General features: G+C 37.8%; 1 protein-coding gene and 1 non-coding gene across 3 annotated transcripts in view; both read right to left on the bottom strand.

The window, feature by feature from the left end:
- Positions 1 to 80: 80 nt before the first annotated feature.
- LOC122521348 (low-density lipoprotein receptor-related protein 2) overlaps positions 81 to 19,284 on the bottom strand; it is a 52,650-nt gene continuing 33,446 nt past the window's right edge. The window contains exons 3-20 of one of the 2 annotated variants that reach the window (XM_043642007.1): positions 18,913 to 19,044; positions 15,315 to 15,569; positions 14,539 to 14,793; positions 14,335 to 14,451; positions 7,022 to 14,209; positions 6,293 to 6,922; positions 5,804 to 6,199; positions 5,146 to 5,716; positions 4,809 to 5,052; positions 4,108 to 4,715; positions 3,734 to 4,026; positions 3,106 to 3,623; positions 2,758 to 2,995; positions 2,400 to 2,654; positions 1,809 to 2,315; positions 741 to 1,704; positions 557 to 659; positions 81 to 462 (exon numbers count right to left, since the gene is read on the bottom strand). In XM_043642007.1, the coding sequence (XP_043497942.1) occupies positions 187 to 462; positions 557 to 659; positions 741 to 1,704; positions 1,809 to 2,315; positions 2,400 to 2,654; positions 2,758 to 2,995; positions 3,106 to 3,623; positions 3,734 to 4,026; positions 4,108 to 4,715; positions 4,809 to 5,052; positions 5,146 to 5,716; positions 5,804 to 6,199; positions 6,293 to 6,922; positions 7,022 to 14,209; positions 14,335 to 14,451; positions 14,539 to 14,793; positions 15,315 to 15,569; positions 18,913 to 19,044 (13,550 nt within the window). In that variant the 3' untranslated portion in view covers positions 81 to 186. The remainder of the gene's footprint in view (positions 463 to 556; positions 660 to 740; positions 1,705 to 1,808; positions 2,316 to 2,399; positions 2,655 to 2,757; positions 2,996 to 3,105; positions 3,624 to 3,733; positions 4,027 to 4,107; positions 4,716 to 4,808; positions 5,053 to 5,145; positions 5,717 to 5,803; positions 6,200 to 6,292; positions 6,923 to 7,021; positions 14,210 to 14,334; positions 14,452 to 14,538; positions 14,794 to 15,314; positions 15,570 to 18,912; positions 19,045 to 19,284) is intronic. The other variant, XM_043642008.1, reaches the window with a different exon arrangement.
- On the bottom strand, positions 15,063 to 15,142 carry Trnal-uag. Its single transcript has one exon. It is a non-coding gene; the product is annotated as a tRNA-Leu (tRNA).

The following is a 19,284-nucleotide window of genomic DNA, read 5'->3' as shown; positions in this document are numbered from 1 at the left end:
TTCGATAATCTCTCTTAATACGAATTGATGTAACAACAAGGAATAAACATGACTTCTTCTTCTTATTTTTCTTCTTCTTCTTTTTCTTTTTCTTCTTCTTCTTCTTCTTCTTAGTAGTACAGATATGTCGAGATCAAAGTACAACAGGTGTGAAAGCATCTCTCTATATACTCGAGTTTTAACTACCTAGCACTCGGATTTATCTTCCTCTACCAATTGCTGAGTATCCTTACCCGAATCAATAGGCGTAGGATCGAGTTCTCTTCTTTTAAGATGAATTTGTGGTGGTTCTTTGTGCTGCACACTGGAAGGTTTCATTTCAGCTGGCACTTCGTACATGCTGCTGGCACTAGTGCCATTGGTAGCACCTGCTTCCATATTCACCGCGTCGTACATTGGATTACTAAAGTCTCTATTTTTGTTACTAACTTCGTTGAGATTATACTCCACATCGAGAGGTTCCTATAAAATCAACAAATTATTTTTTTATTCATTTTAATATATTCATTATTTTGATGTTGTATAAATATTTGTTAGAAATAGGACGACATCTTACCATTCGTTCATGAGCTACTGCTCCGAATTCCACGTTACTTCCTTGCCTAAAGGATACACTTTGAGCACCAGTTAGGCCACCAAGACCACCCGGCTTTCCACTACAGTAGTAGAAATTTTTTCTTTATTTTCAAATCTCATATTATTTAATATTACAAATATATATATATGATATAGATACTTACAATGGTCGTTTCTTTAGTACCATGATCACTGCAGCGGCTCCAAGTAAAACTAAGATCGATACGACAATAGGAATAACAATGGTAGCGGTAGAACTACCGGTTCTCGCAACCATAACACCTATCTCACAAAATTCACCGGCGAAGTCACGTCGGCAACCGCATTTCAATTTATTGTCGACGACTTTTTCACAGAGACCGCCATTCTGGCAAGGGCATACTCTGGGAGCAGGTCGTGCTCTTTGTATAGGTGCATCGCAGTGTCTTTCGCTGGAAATGTGTGGACCAACGTTATCCGGGCACAAACATCTGTGCCCATTTGGTACTGCTACGCACAGATGTGTACATTGATTATTGAAACAGGGATCTCGTAACGTCGTGTTGTATCTCAATTGATGATAAATTTTAAGTCCACCCGGTGTTACGATATCGTTGAGTAAAATTTGTGGAACACCTCTACCAAATTTGTCTTGTTTTATTAATTCGCCTGTCTGTTTGGTCGTCCAATATAAATTATTTTCGAACACGTCCAACGACACTGGATATTTCAAATTTTCACCCTTCAATATGAGCTTACGATTTGTACCATCCAATCGTATAGATTCTATGGTATTCAATTTGCTATCAGACCAATAAAGCGTATGATCCATCGCATAATCGATAGCCAAAGACGATGGCTTGCCAATTCTATCGGTAACCAATTGTTTACGTTTCTGTCCATCCATCCAAGCAATTTCAATCTTCGGCTGGTTACCGGAATCCGACCATAAAAGCCGACCGAGTTGAGGATCCAAAACAATAGAAGTTGGACCATCTAAATCCGTAGTTACGAGACTTCGACGATACCTTCCATCAGATTTCGAAACCATTATTCGTCCAAGTGGTCTAACACCGGTATCGTCAACTTCGCTCCAATACAAATTACCAGAAATCCAATCAACCGCTAAACCAGTTGGTTTTGAATCGGCTGCAAGAGAAAACGAACAAGAAAATAGAAATTATATTCGATAAGTTTTATCGTCATTATTTTTTATAGCGTAACGAAAAGAAATTAATAAACGATATAATTACTTTTCATATCCAAATCCTGTGCATGACCAATTTTTACTTTACCATCCTTGGCATTTACCATGTAGGAACGTTTAATCGTATTGTCGTGAGAATCTATCCAGAAAACGTATTCCTTGGCTGGATCAATATCAACAGCTTGTATTCTCTTTTCATGAGAAATGACATCTATCTCTTCTTTATTATGGAAACTGTAAGCTCTCATTTCTTGTCCATTGGCAAACAGAAGCATAGCCTCGTCATCTTCGGTTCGGCAAACTCCGCTCAAATTATCCGACAATTGGAATCCTTGTCGACAAGAACACGCGTAAGACCCGTTAATATTTGTACAGATTTGTGAACACTGATGTTGCCCTGTCGCACATTCGTTGAGATCTTCGCAACGTTTTCTATTAGCTTTGGAAATTATGTAACCGGGGTAGCAAGCACAAATGTATCCGCCATCGGTTATATTGTGACAATAATGAGAGCAGCCACCTTTGTTGCTGTCCAAACAAGGCTTGAAGTGATCTTTAATAATAAGTTTACGCAAGTTAGGTACACAAGATTCGTATTTGTGAAATAAAAAAAATCAAAGACAGAGAAATAACTTACGGCATCCCAACTCGTCCGACGAATCTCCACAATCGTCGGCAAAATCGCATAATTTCGTTCTCTCCACGCACTTCTTATTCGCGCATTGATATTCCGTAATTGGATCGCAAGAACGAATTCTAGTAGCGCACATGGTCATATTATTTTCATCTGAACCATCCCCGCAATTGTCTATTCCATCGCATAATTGATATCTAACGATACACCTGTGATTGGCGCATTGGAATCTCCTCAATGTATCGCAATTGAAATTGGCTGTTACGAAGAGGATATCGTTGATTAATATAATAAATAAATATTGAAAGCGTAATATATAGCTTAGTTATAATTATAAAAAAAAAGAATACAACAAACTTACCACACATGGATGGATTTTCATCCGATCCGTCACCGCAGTCATCGCTTCCGTCACATTTGTCGGATAAAGATACGCAAAGTTTGTTTTCGCATTCGAATCGTGATTGTGGACAATATCGTCCACCGGGATATCTTGGTGGACAACCAACTTCATCGCTCATGTCACGACAATCACGCGTACCGTCGCATTGTAAATAAGCGGCAATGCAATGGCCACTGTCGCATTGGAATGTATTGCTCTGCGTAACACACAGCAAATTATTATACAATAAATAATTAATATTAATCGAATCAACACACATACAAATGTTTGAGATATTTAAATAAAATAATAGATTGTTGTATGCACCTCGCATTCGTATCTTTGACAATCCATTTCGTCGCTGTTATCACCGCAATCGTCCTCGCTGTCGCATCTCCATCTGGAAGATATGCACTTGCCATTTTTGCATTTAAATTCTGATTCGGAACATTGTCGATATTTTCCTTTGCAAACGGATTCGGCCTCGTCGCTACCGTCACCGCAATCGTCGGCAAAGTCACACATCCACTGCTTTGGTACGCATCTATTGTTCGAACACTTGAAGTCCATGTTAGGATCACATTTTGGACAACTTTCGGGACGTTCGTCTGAACCATCGCGACAATCATCTTTCCCATCGCAGAAAAGCCATTTAGGTATGCAACGATAATTAGCGTGTCCTGGACAACGTTGCCATCCTGTAGTACAGTTTCTTTGACGACACATATAAGCAGGCTCGTCGCTGTCGTCACCACAATCGTTGTCGAAATCGCACATCCATAATTTTGGTATACATTTTCCATTTTTACAACTGAACTCCGTAAGCGGATCGCATGCACGGTTATCTAAACAACGTAAAGTATTATAGAAAAAAAAAAAGAAAAAAAACTATGCGTGCAAGTAAGTAATTGATGAAATGTTTTGCAACAATAATAATACTCGTTAGAATACTAACAACATATAGCTGGATCTTCATCGCTGCCATCGTTACAATCAGCATCCCCATCGCATTTCCACGAATCGTGTATACAACGACCATTGTATTTACATTTAAATTCAAGTTCCGGACATTCTAATGAGCAATTAGCTTCGTCGCTTTTGTCTCCGCAATCATCGGCACCATCGCACACGGTTACGCTAGCAGTACAATTTCCATTAGCACATTGGAATACGCTAGGTCGACATAGACGCGTAGGACAACTGGCAGACTCGTCTGATCCGTCTTTACAATCTTTTTCTCCGTCGCATCTTTAAGGAAATAATTAAATCATAAAATATTATCTAACAAGTGAAAGGCAAATAGATTTGTTAGATGATAATTTTACTTACTTCCAGTACCAAGGAATGCATTTTTCATCGGGCGGACCACAACGGTGTTGTCCAGCTGTACAATTAGCTATACAAGTTTTTTCATCCTTGCTTAAAACGAATTGATTAGGACATTTGCATTTAGCCGAGGTTACGCCAGGTTGACCGTAACCTTCCAACAAATAAGAACTTGCTGGTGGAGCAATAAGACAGAGATGCGAACATCCACCGTTATTTAATGCACATGGGTTGTTATAAGGCAATTGACGCAATGGATGATATATGAGAATATCGTAAGGCCTGTGGGTTGTATTTCGTAGTATTTGTAAATTAGCACCAGAGAATTTCTCTGCTTTACTGATAGCTTTGAGATTCCAATCGGTCCAATAAATATAATCATCGAATACTGTGATAGCAAAAACGTGCGGTACCGCGGGACCAGAAAGAACGATTCTTCTGTTGTGTCCGTCTAGGTCAGCGAATGCTATGTAATCCAAATGAGCATCGGCCCAGAATATGCGATCGGTAAAGTAATCTATAGTTAAGGCATTAGGCCAAGCGATGTTATCTTCCCATGTAAGAATTCGAGAAAAGTTGCTACCATCCATACCTAGTCTTCCAATATATGCCTGTAGAACGCAAATATCGAAATTAACAAAACGTATATAGAGAAAAATTATTTTTTTTCTTAAATGCACTATTTAATCTCATGCATTTAATACCTGCAGATGCCAAGAAGTGAAGTACAAATATCCAGTACCAGGATGAACCACGATAGCTCTTGGATCAGCTATTCCAGACCATAAAGTTTTTCTATTGGTACCATCCAATTCAGAAACATCCAAATGTTTTGCATGTCGATCTAACCAGTAAAGTTTTCGTCCAACCCAATCAATAGCAATTCCTTCTAATCCTAAACTATCGTGACGTATAATCGGTTCTTTTTTGCCACCGGCTACAGGTGCTCTAGAAAAGTAAACCCAACAATTCGAATGAATCATTTCTATTACGAATTTTACATTTGAAAATATGAATATATTATAATAATTAGTGTAATACCTGTATATAGTCTTAGCAGTTACATCGCAAAAGTATAACATTTCTTGCGTATGATAATCGGCATCTAAAGCAACAACGTTAATAAGATCTTGATGCATCAAACTGTATCTTTTCGCATCAGTCGACATATTTCTAACGTAATATTTATTAGTGAATATAACCCATGGTTCTATTTTGTCTCTCCTTTTGCAAGTATGTTCATCGGCGGCTCTCTCGTACCAACGCTCGTTACATTTACAATAATATCCACCCGGGGTGTTCTCGCATTGTTGACTACAGACTTGAGGCGTTTCAATACATTCATCGATATCAGCGCAAGCTTTACCATCCTCCAATAATTTATATCCCGGATTGCATTCGCAGTAATAACTGGTTGGCGTGTCGACGCATCTATGTCCGCATTGGTTCAATTCTGGACGCGCGCATTCGTCGACGTTACAATGTGCTGGCTCGTCACTTTCGTCAGCACAATCTGGTTCTTTGTTACAAACTAATTGTTGATCTATGCAGAGTCCATTGGCGCACATAAATTCTCCGGGATTCGGACAAGTTGTATTTTTAGTTTTAGATGCTGTGTCAAATTTTACATTTTTATATTTCATCTAATGAGTAAAGTTTGATAATATTAAAAAAGAAAAAAAATCATTGTAATACTTACGACAATCAACTTCGTCCGAATGATCGCCACAATCGTCTTGGCCGTCGCAACGGAATTGTTTTCTAATGCATTTGAAATTTTGACAAGTGAATTCTTGGGCCGTGCACTGTTTGTATTGCGAATTACATATCTTTCCTTCGTCGCTACCGTCACCGCAATCATTGTCGTGATCGCAAAGCCAATTGCGATTAAGGCAACGTCCGTTGTTACATGTAAATTGATTTTCACCGCACGGAGTTGGTTCAGGACAACGATGCAACGTTACATTTTCATCGGCACCATCCACGCAATCTGGATCACCGTCGCACAACCATTTCTTTGGAATACACTGAGCTCGGTTCCATACTTTATTGGCGGTGCACGTAAATTCGGTTTCTTCGTCGCATTTCCTGTCATCTATGGATATCAAAATAAATAGATGTGCATTAAATAATGGAATATTTTTGAAAAATTTCAAGCACAATAATATATACTGATATAAACGCTTACTGCACTGGTGTCTTTCGTCTTCATCGGAATTGTCCAAACAATCATTGTCCCCATCGCAAATGTAAATTCTCGGAATGCAATTGCCATTGTCGCAAGTGAACAAATCACCGAAACAAGTTCTGCCCTCGGATTGACAATAACCGGGTGGTTCGTCGCTACCATCGAGACAATCGTCATCCCCGTCGCAATACCAAGTAGCTGGAATACATCTGTGATTCGGACAACGGAAACTGTTGGGAGGACATGTTCTTTGAGCGCAATGTAAAGGATTCTCGTCACTGTTATCACCGCAATCATTGTCCCCGTCGCAAAGCCAATACGGTTCAATACAGATATTGGTTTTCTCGCATTTCAAATAATTCTGTGGACAAGTAGTATTTTGTGGACAACGCTCGTAGGTTTCGTCCGACGTTTGGCTGTCCTTGCAATCATTAATTCCATTACAAACTTGGGATTGCGGTATGCAACGATAATTGTCGCAAGTGAATTCGCCATGAGCGCAAGGTGGATAAACGCAACCTTCTTCATCGCTACCATCGCGACAATCGTTCTCATGATCGCATTTCCAAGTTTTAAATATGCAACGACCGTTGTTGCAACGGAACTCGTTCGGACTGCACGAGTGATAAGCTAAAGTAAAAATAAAATAACAATGATACATCGACACATTATAGTAATCGTGATGTGATGAAATGAAAACTAAAGAAAAAAACTAGCAAAATAACTTACAACAATAGTTGGTATCTTCGTCCGAGCCGTCATTACAATCATCGTCCCCGTCGCATGCCCACATTCTCGAGATGCAACGACCATTTCTACAAGCAAATTTACTAGCCTCGCAAGTTACGTTCTTAGGCACACACATTCTGTCCTCGTTTACGAGCCTGCTATTATCGTCGCATTTACATTCTGCCGATCCATTAACTCCAGGATGACAAGATTGATCACATCCTCCGTTTTTGATATTACAAGGATTGACTTTACACTTTTGCCTTTCCGCGGAATAAACGAACAGGTCTCTAGGCGAATACTCCAAACGTTTGACTAATTCTATCTTATTGGCACCTGTATATTTGTCAGCACGATATACCCCACGTAGTTGAAGATCAGTCCAATAAATATGTTCACGGAAGACGGTAATGGCAAACGGATAAATCGTGGCGCTGACCAAAACTTCGCGATTCTTTCCATTAAGATCGGATCTTTCGATTTTTTCTCGTACAGCATCAGTCCAATAAAGCATACGATCCTCATAATCGATAGCCAATCCGCTTGGTTGTAATAGATCCTTATCGATGATCGCTTTTCTCAATGAACCGGCCATGGTAGTTCGGAAAATTTTTCCCGATGTACCGAAACGACCCCAGTCGGTAAAGTAGAGCGATCCATTGCAAGGATCTACGACTATAGCTCTGGGTCTGTTGACTCTAGCTATCATTACCATGTGCGAACCGTCTAGGTTCATCGCATAGATACTGTTATTAGTATAATCAGCCCAGTATACTTTCTTTTGAGTCCAATCGTACGATATGCCTTCTGGATTGATGTCCTTGTTTAAAAGTGTATGCATTTCGGTTAATGATGGATTTTCAGCTTGCATCCATGCTATCTGTGCCCAGGGCGTTATTTCCGTGAAGAAAAGTTTTTTATCGGCGTAATCGAAATCGATACCAGCAACGTTCGTGAAATTAGCAATTGGATTGAATGGAAGACTCGTATTACGTGGATCCAAGCCAATCGATCTTATTTCTGTTCTCGTAGCGAATACCAGATACTCGTTCATATTCTCGCAGGTTTCACCGTCACTAGCCAATTTCCCGGTGGCACAGTCGCATACAAATCGATCATTGGGAAAGGCAAAACATAGTTGTGCACAACCGGCGTTGGCTATCGAACATTGATTCGTAAAATCGGACGGTTGATTTTTCTGATCGAATATAACGATGTCCCTTAATTTAGGTAAATTCGTTCTGACCGGGATCGGTAAGCTCGTGTTGCCGTGATATTTGCTTGCTTTAAATACCGTAGCCAAATTTCTGTCGACCCAATAAACTTCGTCGCCATAAATAGCAACGCCCATCGGGTTTGGCAAATTTCTACGTATTATCTGACGATTCCCACCGGTGTAAGATACCTTCTGTATTGTGTCCAATTTCGAATCGACCCAATAAAGATCATGAGTCACGGGATCGACGGTTAAATCGCGCGGTGTGCTGATACCAGATGTAACGATGGACGATGAATTACTACCATCCAGAAATGCTTTACCTATTCTAGGATATTGTCCGTAATCGATCCAATATAAAAATCTTTTTATGGGATTAACTGCTAGTTCTCTGGGTGCATCGGTCATCGTCTTTATAAGGACTTTCCTGTGGCTACCGTCGAGCCTGCAAACTTCTACGTAATTATCGTGTGGGAAAACGTTGGCGAAATATAAATTGCCAGCTATCCAATCAATGGTCAATCCACGGATACCATTAGAGCCTATTCCTTGTTTAATAATCTGTTGAAGTTCCGTTCCGTTTGGTCTTATACGGAAAATTCCGTTCCATATTCCGCGATTAAATTCAACCCAATAAATCCAATTATTCGCATAATGGACGTCCACGTGTAAAATGTGATGACCAGTACCAGCAATGGGTACCATAGCTTCTTTGGCATCTTTCAAACTGTACCCTCTTGCCACATCCAATTGAGATACCACAGCAAATGTCTTGAAAGGTTCGCACCTGGTGTCGTCCACTTTACGATATTCCATTCCGCAAGCGCATACTCTGGTTCCTCCCGAAGATGGAAAACATAGTTGTTCGCAACCACCGTTGTTAACAAGGCAAGGATGTGATCCGGTAATGCGTTTCTTATAAATAATCATGGTCTTTAATTCCGAGTCGTTGTCGACTATGGTAGTAGGATTGTCACCGTTAGGAAGGTCTACCCTTTCAATTTTATCGTAGACAGGATCTAGAAGATACAATTTAGATTCGTGAACAGCTAGAGCCTTTGGCAAAGCTATATTATTTGCAATTGAAAGAATAGTCCTAACGTTTCTGCCATCCGTGCTCATGGCCATAACAAATGTTGGATATTCCGTACTGAAATAAACTGTTTTACTTGGAATATCTATCGTTATGGCCACCGGCTTTTCAACATTATCCACGAGCACGATTGGATTAGTACCGTCCATATTCACTCTTCCTATTTTCATTGGTATACCAAAACCACCATCGTCAACCCAGAATATATGTCCATCGATTGGTTCGACGCACATGGATTTCGGCCTAGCTACGGATGTTCTGTTGCCGTCGTTCGCTAATACGATTGTCCTAAATCTCGTTTTTCCATCAATTTTAATAGCCTCGATGTTGGAGGCATATCGGTTTCCTATAAACAAATTTCTACCGAACCAATCGAAAGCCATGGTGGAGGGTGACCCAACGATACCGGAATCACCAGCTGGATTTGGAAATTCTGTTTTATTTCCACCGTCATAGGGTATGGTATATATCGTGCCATTTTCTTCGTCAGATTCTTTTCCTTGCAACCAATAAATTATTCGATCCTTTCTATCGAAATCAATAACCCGACCATTTTCTACTCCAACAACCGGAGTTATGTAACCGGTTTTAGTATCGCCAGGTGTTAAAGAAATATCTACGATTTGTGATCCGCGCAATACCATCAAATATGGGGAATCTTCTTGGACGCATTGGAAACCTTTGACTAATTTGTAACCAGCTTGACACTTGCAGGTATATCCCAATGGATTACTCGGTGAAAGAAGGCACAGATGATCGCACGTTTCGCTGCTCGTTGAATTGCAGGGATTTGGTGACATCGGTTGTAATACTGGATGATGTACGTGTATAGACAACGGTTGTGATATCAAATGTGATATGACTGTTGGATTAGATCCATAAAATTTATGAGCCGATAATACTCTGTTTAATTGTCTGTCCGTCCAATACATCGTGTCTTCAAATAACGTGAGCGAATGAGGATGCAACAAGTAATGTGAACTAGCTAATACTTGGATTCTTTTACTACCGTCGTACAAGCAAGTGTCAATGAAATCTAATTTACTGTCGGCAAAGTATACTCTTTTATTGGCGATATCCAATGCTAATCCATTAGGCCAATATATCTTGGTACTGATAATGGTAGATCTATTCGTACCATCCATTCCAATTCTTTCTATACGCGGATTTTCACCCCAATCCGTCCAGAACAACCATCGAGCTTCTGGACTTGGATCCAAACACATTCCACGGGGTTGAGTTATGTTTTCTTTCACAAGTACCATTCTCCTTTCCCCAGTTTCTTTGGCTACTTCAATCGTATTTAATTTCGAATCTAACCAATACAAATTTTGACCTATCCAATCGTATGCCAATCCTTCGACTAAATCTAAACCGGTTGATATAACGTCTTGCGGATCGCTGCCTCTTTCCAATCTTGAGATTTTCTTTAATTTCATGTCAGACCAAAATATAGTTCCCGTGTGCATGTTACTAGAAGTTGCTACAACGTTTTCTACGTTGATGGGTACTCTCTCCAAAGCTTGCTCTTGCAAATCAGCAACCAGTATAGTATGCCTATTGGATATAATGAGAAACGCTGCGCTGTGATTTAATGCCTTGCAGGTATGCTTATCCTTTTCAAGAATATAACCATCTACGCAATTACAATGATAACTTCCTTTGTTATTTATACAAATCTGGGAACAACGACCGGGTGGATCGCATTCGTCCAAATCCCGACAAGTATATCCATCGGAATCGAGTTCCTCGCCAGCCGAACAGGCACATTGAGCTCCTAAAGGTGTACGAATGCATTTGTTGCTGCATAATCCACTCTGATGTTGGCATTCTTCCAAGTCACAGCCGACTCCTTCGTCAGCGCCGTTAGGGCAATCGAATGTACCGTCGCATACTTGAGTTAAGTTGATGCATCTGTTAGTTATATTTGGACATTTCCATTGTTCCGAGTCGCATTTATGTTCCGGTGGTCCGCAAGCGTGCAGAGTCGTGTCCTCGTCGGAATTATCTCCGCAATCGTCTTTCCCGTCGCATATGTAAGCCTTGAAAACGCATCGGGAGTTTTGACACTTGAAATAGCCAGGATGACAATCGACTTGTTCGCAAGTAGGAGGTTCGTCAGATTTATCAGGACAATCTGCCGTACCATCGCAATACCAACTTCTTGGAATACAAATGGACGAGCTAACGCATTGGAATTGTTTATCGGTATTACACTGATCCGGGGCCAATGATGGACAATTTAGTTCGTCGCTACCGTCGTTACAATCCGATATACCGTCACATTTGTACGAATCTAAAATGCACATCTTTTTATCAGCACAACTGAATAACGTACTGACACATGTAACTGGTGGACAATCCGCTTCGTCTTGTTGATCGAAACAATCGTTGTCGCCGTCGCATACCCAAGATTGAGGAATACAATGACCCGATCGTGGACAGGTAAATTGGAAATAAGAACAGGTTTTGGCTGCACAGAAATCACCCTCGTCCGAACTATCCCCGCAATCGTTTTCAGAATCGCATTTCCATGTGGCTGGTATACAACGGTTATTTGCACAAGCAAACTGATTACTGCTGCACGTTACGTTAGGACATCCGAGTTCGTCGCTGTTGTCGCCGCAATCGTTCTCCGAATCGCAATGGAAACTCATGGGCATGCATCTACCCGATTTACACTGGAACTCGTTGGTACCGCACGTTGTTTTAGTACAATTTTGCATCTCGTCGCTGTTGTCCAAACAATCGTTCTCCCCGTCGCAAACCCAAGACTGCGGTATACATCTTTGATTTGCACAAGTGAAATCCCAACTATTAGGACAAGCTTGAACGGGTGGTTCCAATTCTGGATCAGCCGTGCACGTTTTTCCATTGGCTTGCAATCTTTCACCGTAGGGGCAACCGCAAACTTGAGTCAAGTGAGGAGTAACAACATTCTTATTTGTATTGTTATGCGGTATTGCAAAGCAGAGTTTTTCGCAACCACCATTATTTATAGAACAGGTATTTCCCAATGTATAGACTTGTACATCACGACTGAATACTTTAACGCCGTAAAGTCTATTCGAGGCTGGCTCGCGAACGAGAATCGATTCCTGTTCTCCAGTTTTCTTGTGAAGTCGAATTATGGCGTCTAATCTCCAATCGGTTATGTACATCCACTGTTCGTGTATAGCTATGGAAAATGGATGTCGTATTAATCTCGAATTAACGGTACGAACGTCCGTACCATCGAGATTCGAATGTTGTACGTGATCGAGTAATGCGTCGCACCAATATAATCTGTGATTGTAAAAATCAATGGCCAATCCGTTTGGCCAACCTAAAGTTAGATTTTTAAAAACTATCAAATTGGATCCGTCTGCGTGTGCTCTGCTGATATTAGCTGGTCTATCCCATTCGGAGAAGAAGATGTATCCCTGATTTGGATGAATTACGATGGCACGTGGTCGTTTAAGATTTTTTAACAGCGTTCTTCTGTAAGTTACATTTCGCGTGCTCAATACGTTCAAGGTTCCTTTGCGCGAGTCAATGTAATACAGATTTTTGGCAGCCCAATCGACCGCCAATCCTTCAACACCTTCGTTTTGACTCGCCAATACTATTTCTCGACCGGTACCGTTTTGATGTACCCTGTAAATGACGTCTTGCAAGACATCGCTATAGTAAATGTATTGATCATAAGCGTCGTAGTCTAAACCGACGAATCTTGCTCTTCTTGAAACGACGGGCAATATCGCATCGCTGAAACCCTCTATAACCGGATCCAATACGCGACCCTTAATAAATCTTTGTTGGGAGTACATAAGGAACTCTTGGACTAAATTACAATTTCTCAGATCACTCGATAGTCTCCAACCGATGTCGCAAGCACAACGATAACCCAAACTATTCTCTTGACTCGACACGGCAGTAACTATGCACATGTGTTGACAACCACCATTGTTATTACCGCAAGGATTCGAAACGGCTGGCTGAGCTAATGCATGAAGAGCTTTAACAGCCTTAGCATCTCTTACTTTGAACACTGTTTCTATAGAATTACTCACTTGCTTCTTGTCGACACTCATTACCGCCTGTTTCATATTATCCGTCCAATATATCTTACTTTCAAACAAAGTCAATCTCACCGGGGACGGTACTTGTGATCCTTTCACCACAATTACTCTATTTCGTCCATAATAATCGGCAGTTTCAATATAATCCAACAACGCATCGCACCAATAAATTCTTCGTGTTATCGTATCGACGGCTATACCGGATACTTTATACGCTGCCTCGGATACGATTGGAAACGCTGAAGTACCATCCATGTTTGCTCTTAAAACTTGTCTGCTGTCGGCAATGAACATAAGACCCACGGTTGGATCCAATGCGATATCGGAAGGGCTAGTTAGATTAGATCCAAGTACGATCCCATGATATCGCCCGTCCAATTCAAATACGTCTATCTTTTGAACGACCGAGTCAACAATATAAAGCTTCTCTCCGATCCAATCAACTGCTATCGATACCGGGCCCCAGGAAACTGGTAGATATATGTCTAACGCAGAGGTAGCCATGTTACCATTCAAAGATTCCGAATGCACTTTCCTCGTTTTAGTGTCGCTCCAAAACAAAAGATTTCGCGAGTAAAGATAGTCAACTCCGCTGGCACCTGTAGTGTTAGCAACTATCCTTGGATCCTGCCCGTTAGCCGACATCCTCCAAATAGCACGGTCTTGGGCAACCAATAATTCGAAAGCTGAGATATTCTGAGCACGACACTCGTTACTTCCGTGTAATACGTAACCCGGTGCACAACTACACCTGTATGAACCATCTATGTTCTCGCAAATTTGATCGCAGAAGTTCCACTCCATGCACTCGTCTCTGTCTGTTGAAAAAAAAAAAGAAAAAAAAAAGAAAAGAAACGAAAGAAAAGTAATGTAACGTCTCGGCACCATTTTAAATCTACAGATTTTTTATTCGTAAAAAAATATTTGTTTCAAGTTGTTATACCTATGCAACTTCTTGAATCGTTCGCTAGTATTCTACCAGGAGAACAATAACAAACACCTCCAGTTGGAGATGGTTGACAATTGAACTCGCAACCCAATGATCCGCACATGCTCGTTGCTAGAAAAAAAGAAAAAATAAGGAAACGATATTAAACAACTTTTTTTTTTTTAAGAAGAATTCAATGTCTCTTTTTTCAAAACTTACAACAAGCAGCTTCCTCGTCAGCACCATCCTCGCAATCGATTTTACCATCGCAGAGCTGAGATCTATTAATACAAAGTGGTTTACCACCTGGTGCACCCTTCGGACACATGAATTTGTGGCTAGGACAAGCTGTCGCCGAACAACCTTTCTCATCAGAACCATCGATGCAATCCAAATAACCGTCGCATCGAAATACCAGAGGTAAACAAAGTGCATTTGAGCAACGAAACTGGTTTATCGTACACGGTGGAAAACCTAGAAGAATGAAAAATATAAAATAGACCTTTTTATTGTATTCTATTAGTATTCTTTTTTGTTTTTTTGCAATTTTATAATATCAAACAAAAGTATAAAACACGATATACAATATATTTGTATATATTTTATACGTCCCTAGTAATTATGGCAGAGGATTTGATTTAAAATATATAGGAAAAAATATATTTTATTATAATTTAAATAATTCGAATATTTAAATAAATTCTAATAATTAATTTTGTAAAAAAAATTAAAAAAAAAAAGTTTGACAGCGGTGGGATTCGAACCCACGCCCTTTCGGACTGGTGCCTAAAACCAGCGCCTTAGTCCGCTCGGCCACGCTGCCTCCGAGAATTTACTGGTAAATCAAACTCCTTGTTAATAGATAAATTTCATTTTATGATTGTGATATAACAATATAAATAAATTTATGAAATTTTATACTTTTTTTTTAGATATTTTCGTTTTTTGCATTTTGTTGGATATATATGTGTGTGTGTTTTATATGTAATACTAACTGCAATGTTCCTCGTCGCTGTTGTCACCGCAATCGTCCCTGTGATTACATCTTGCACTATGTTCTATACATTTTTGCGTGGTGTTACATCGAAATTCGTCGAGTTGACATGGTGCCTTTACGTTGCTATCACATTTTTCTTCGTCCTTTCCGTTACGACAATCCAAATATCCGTCGCAAACTTTTTCTTTCGGTATACAAAGTTCAGGATGAGTACCGCCGCATCTAAAGTCGTCCGGCTGACATTTTCTGTAATCTGTATGCGGATTTGTTCAAACTTTTATAACCATACTTCAAACAACCATATTTTTATTCTATCAAGTCGGAAGAATATTCCTTACCCTTATTGTCAATTTACAACAACAACAACAACAAAATTTATATTTCTTCGTAATGCAATGTAACAACATAAATTCTTATATACGAAAATATATAGGAGGGATTGGTTCAAAAAGTTTTGAGTTTCAATAAAAAAGTCAAAGTTCGATCCATTTACAAAAAAAAAACCCACCCTTTCACGCATATTTTTATTTATAAAATTGTATACTTCAAATATCATTGCGAATATATCAATGATTTAAAATTGACAATAAGAGATTAAATTACGAATACTTTTGTGACTTACTGTACATGTGTAAACATATGTAACGTTGGAAGAAAATAATTAAACAGACGATTTCGTTAGATACCGATTACGCTCATTATAACATAATTAAGTATAATCTGTAGTAGAGGTAAAAAAAAAGAAAAAAGAAAAACTTTCACTGTAAAAACCTTTTACCCATAACGTCAAAGAGAGAGAGAGAGAGAGAGAGAGAGAGAGAGAGAGAGAGAGAGAGAGGCCAAGAAAATGGTTTTTAAATTAATTACGTCATCGAGAAAATAGGATACACTTGAGTTATCACGCGCAACCCCTCAATTAGTTTTATTCATTGGAGTGCACTTGTACCAGTGCATAAAGACGAAACGAATCCCCTCTTTAGACTCATTCACTGTAACTACCGGAAATTAACACACGCGCATACACCTCGAATGTATCACAAAGGACAATATCGTGCGAGGAAACGAAGGCCATCGACGAAACCTAATGTCCCAGGATCATCTGATTATCTCTTCATTTGTTTTATTATTATTATATGTTCTTTTTATTTTTCATAATAATACGTAATAATAAATTATGATATAATTATTGAATGTTTTAGCAACGTGTGTTTTCTTTTTTTATTTAGAAAAGTATCTTAAACGCGTTACGTGTATATATGTATATTTATATATGTGTGTACGTGTGTGTGTGTATATATATATATATATATGGAATCACTAACACGAGTAGCCCCACGCATTTAACGACGTATTCATTATTATTCTAAGCTACATTAATGCTTTCAATTACGGTCTGGTCGATTTAGCAAAGCTACTGGCATAGCTGTCTTAACTTCTCTTACTGAAAGTAGTGTCAAGTGAATTACAAAGTCTGTCCAAGTCAAATGTAAATTTATAATTAGTTTAGATGATAAATCTTCTCGATAAGGGAAAGATTAACTTATCTATAATCGTAATTAGACGAAAATACTGAAGGATGATCATTTTGAACAGTATCTATGAAGATGAGTACAAATTTATATCAGAAAAGTTTATATTTGTATAAATATTTTTCATTATTACTTGGTTCCCTTATTTATTACTGAAACTAGTTTTTAATATATCACCCAACATTCCATTTAAATTTGAAATGATAAAATGAAATCATATGTATGAAATATAACTTACACACATGTACATCAAGTCACAGGTGTATTCGTATCAAATGTGATATTTAAATAATTCATATTTGCAGTAGAAACGTATTTAAGGATTGTCTACATTTGAAATTGATATAAATTTGATTGCAGTTTGGGGTAAGAATACTCAACAGTATATAATTGCAAGAACTTGTGATATCAAAAAGGAATGAATTATTTTGTCGAATATTAAATTTTCTATGACGATACATCAAAGAGAAAGTATTTACGATGCTCCTCTTTATAAAGTTCATGCTAATCCAGGATACTTATTGTTAAGTCGACAATGAATGTGGCATTAGAATTAGTTAGGAAAGTTTTCTAGCTTTGCTGGATGATGTCTGTTCCACATACGAATTATGAGAAATCTCGTAATAATATTCACATTCTGATGTAATAATCGTTCATCGACTTTTATATACACTCTTAACATTAAGTAGTGCACACACATTTTGTAATGGAACAGTTAAAAAAATAAAAAAAAATGTTTAACAAATAATAATAATAACTATAGATGTATACGACGTCTAATCGTTACAAATTCTTTCGATCGAATATCATACTATAATCATATTCCTTAGCGAATAGTATACTATAGTATCTTATTTATCGTTACGTTGCCAACACTCATATTTCATTGATAAAGAAACCCCCATTTACTTTTAAAATTAATACTCGAGTCATTTCTTACGAAACATCTTTTTCAAGATTATTAACCCCTTTTTATGTGGTCGAATTTTTATTCGTCATTTAAAAGAATAATTTATAATTTGATATTAACAAATATTAACTTTCAAATACAAACGAAACAATTTCATTAATGATACCTAAATGTAATAACATATTTCAAGCTGAAGTTTATCATTTGTATAAGGAAACTCATTTGTTACCGAAAAGAGGTTAGAAAACGATTTTTATACGCCATATTGGGAAAACAACATTTAATTCAACAAGGTAAAAATATTCTTATTTTATCTTCGCATTAAAATACCAATAATTAATGATAAATTATATTCTTTGTTTTATTAATACTGATCATTGATTTGTACGTAGTTATTTTGTTCGTTATTGTTAAATATTTATAAGCCGTTAATTTGAACAATTATTAATCAAACATACATAGAAATCATTTCTTTGTCGGCCAAATTAACTTTTATAAAATAATAATACGTAAGACGACTTAATATATATATATCAAGCAACCCTCACGTAAATCTTTATAGTTCATGTAAAGATAAGTTTGGTCATTTATAATTTGCATTTAAATATGCAAAATATAAGTATACGTGCAATGAAATGATTTGAAAAAAAGAAAAATTGATAATATCATTTCTATCAATCTTCACGTTAGAATATGGATAATAAAGATTAAAAAAAAACATTTTCTATATCTTTTTTCTTTTTTTCTTTTAAATGAGTAATTTGCATAAAATTATGTTTCATCGTTGAACGTATATAATACATCTTCATGGAAATTATCGCATAGAAACGAGTTATGTATATCGCATGCAATGCACATTAAGAAAAGGAAAGTCTGCGAATAAACTTAAGATGAGATATAAAAAGATAAGAACAAAAAAAAAATAAAAAAAGACATTCACATCAGATATCTCAAAGAAGAGTTCAACTTGATAAATCTGTTTCTAAATTTATTTATCGGAGACATCGAAGTATGTATGATTTATTAATCCAAACATTTTCTATTATTTCGATTATTGGATAATTTAGAAAACCGTTCTGTTGGTTTTCTTTTTTTCTTCTGTGTGTGCGTTTTTAAATATAATTAAGTGAAGTGTTTAGAAAAAAAAAGATACTCACGACAACCATCCTCATCGGAACCGTCCACGCAATCCACCGTAATGTCACATTTTTGATGTAACGGTATGCAATAGGTTTTGTTGAAAATATATTGGCCGCAAGTAATTTGACCGACTTCGCAATCGGGTGGTGCTACGAACAAAAAAAATAATAAAATAATAAAATATACATTATATATATAAAATTATATTATATATAAAGTTAATTAACGTTAATAGAGAAAATATTGCGAGAACAAATTTGATTCGTAGAAATAGATTAGAAAGAAATATAAATTAATCAAAGCGTTAGGGATCATTTTCTGATATAAAAGTAGAAAAAAAGAAAAACTATTGCAGTTGAAAAAAGAAATCAAATTCTAATTAAATCATA

This window comes from Polistes fuscatus, unplaced genomic scaffold (genome assembly GCF_010416935.1).
Source record: "Polistes fuscatus isolate 324 unplaced genomic scaffold, CU_Pfus_HIC Scaffold4, whole genome shotgun sequence".
NCBI lineage: Eukaryota > Metazoa > Arthropoda > Insecta > Hymenoptera > Vespidae > Polistes > Polistes fuscatus.
The sequence above is the reverse complement of the archived record's forward strand: the minus strand, read 5'-3'. Positions and strand labels throughout refer to the sequence as shown.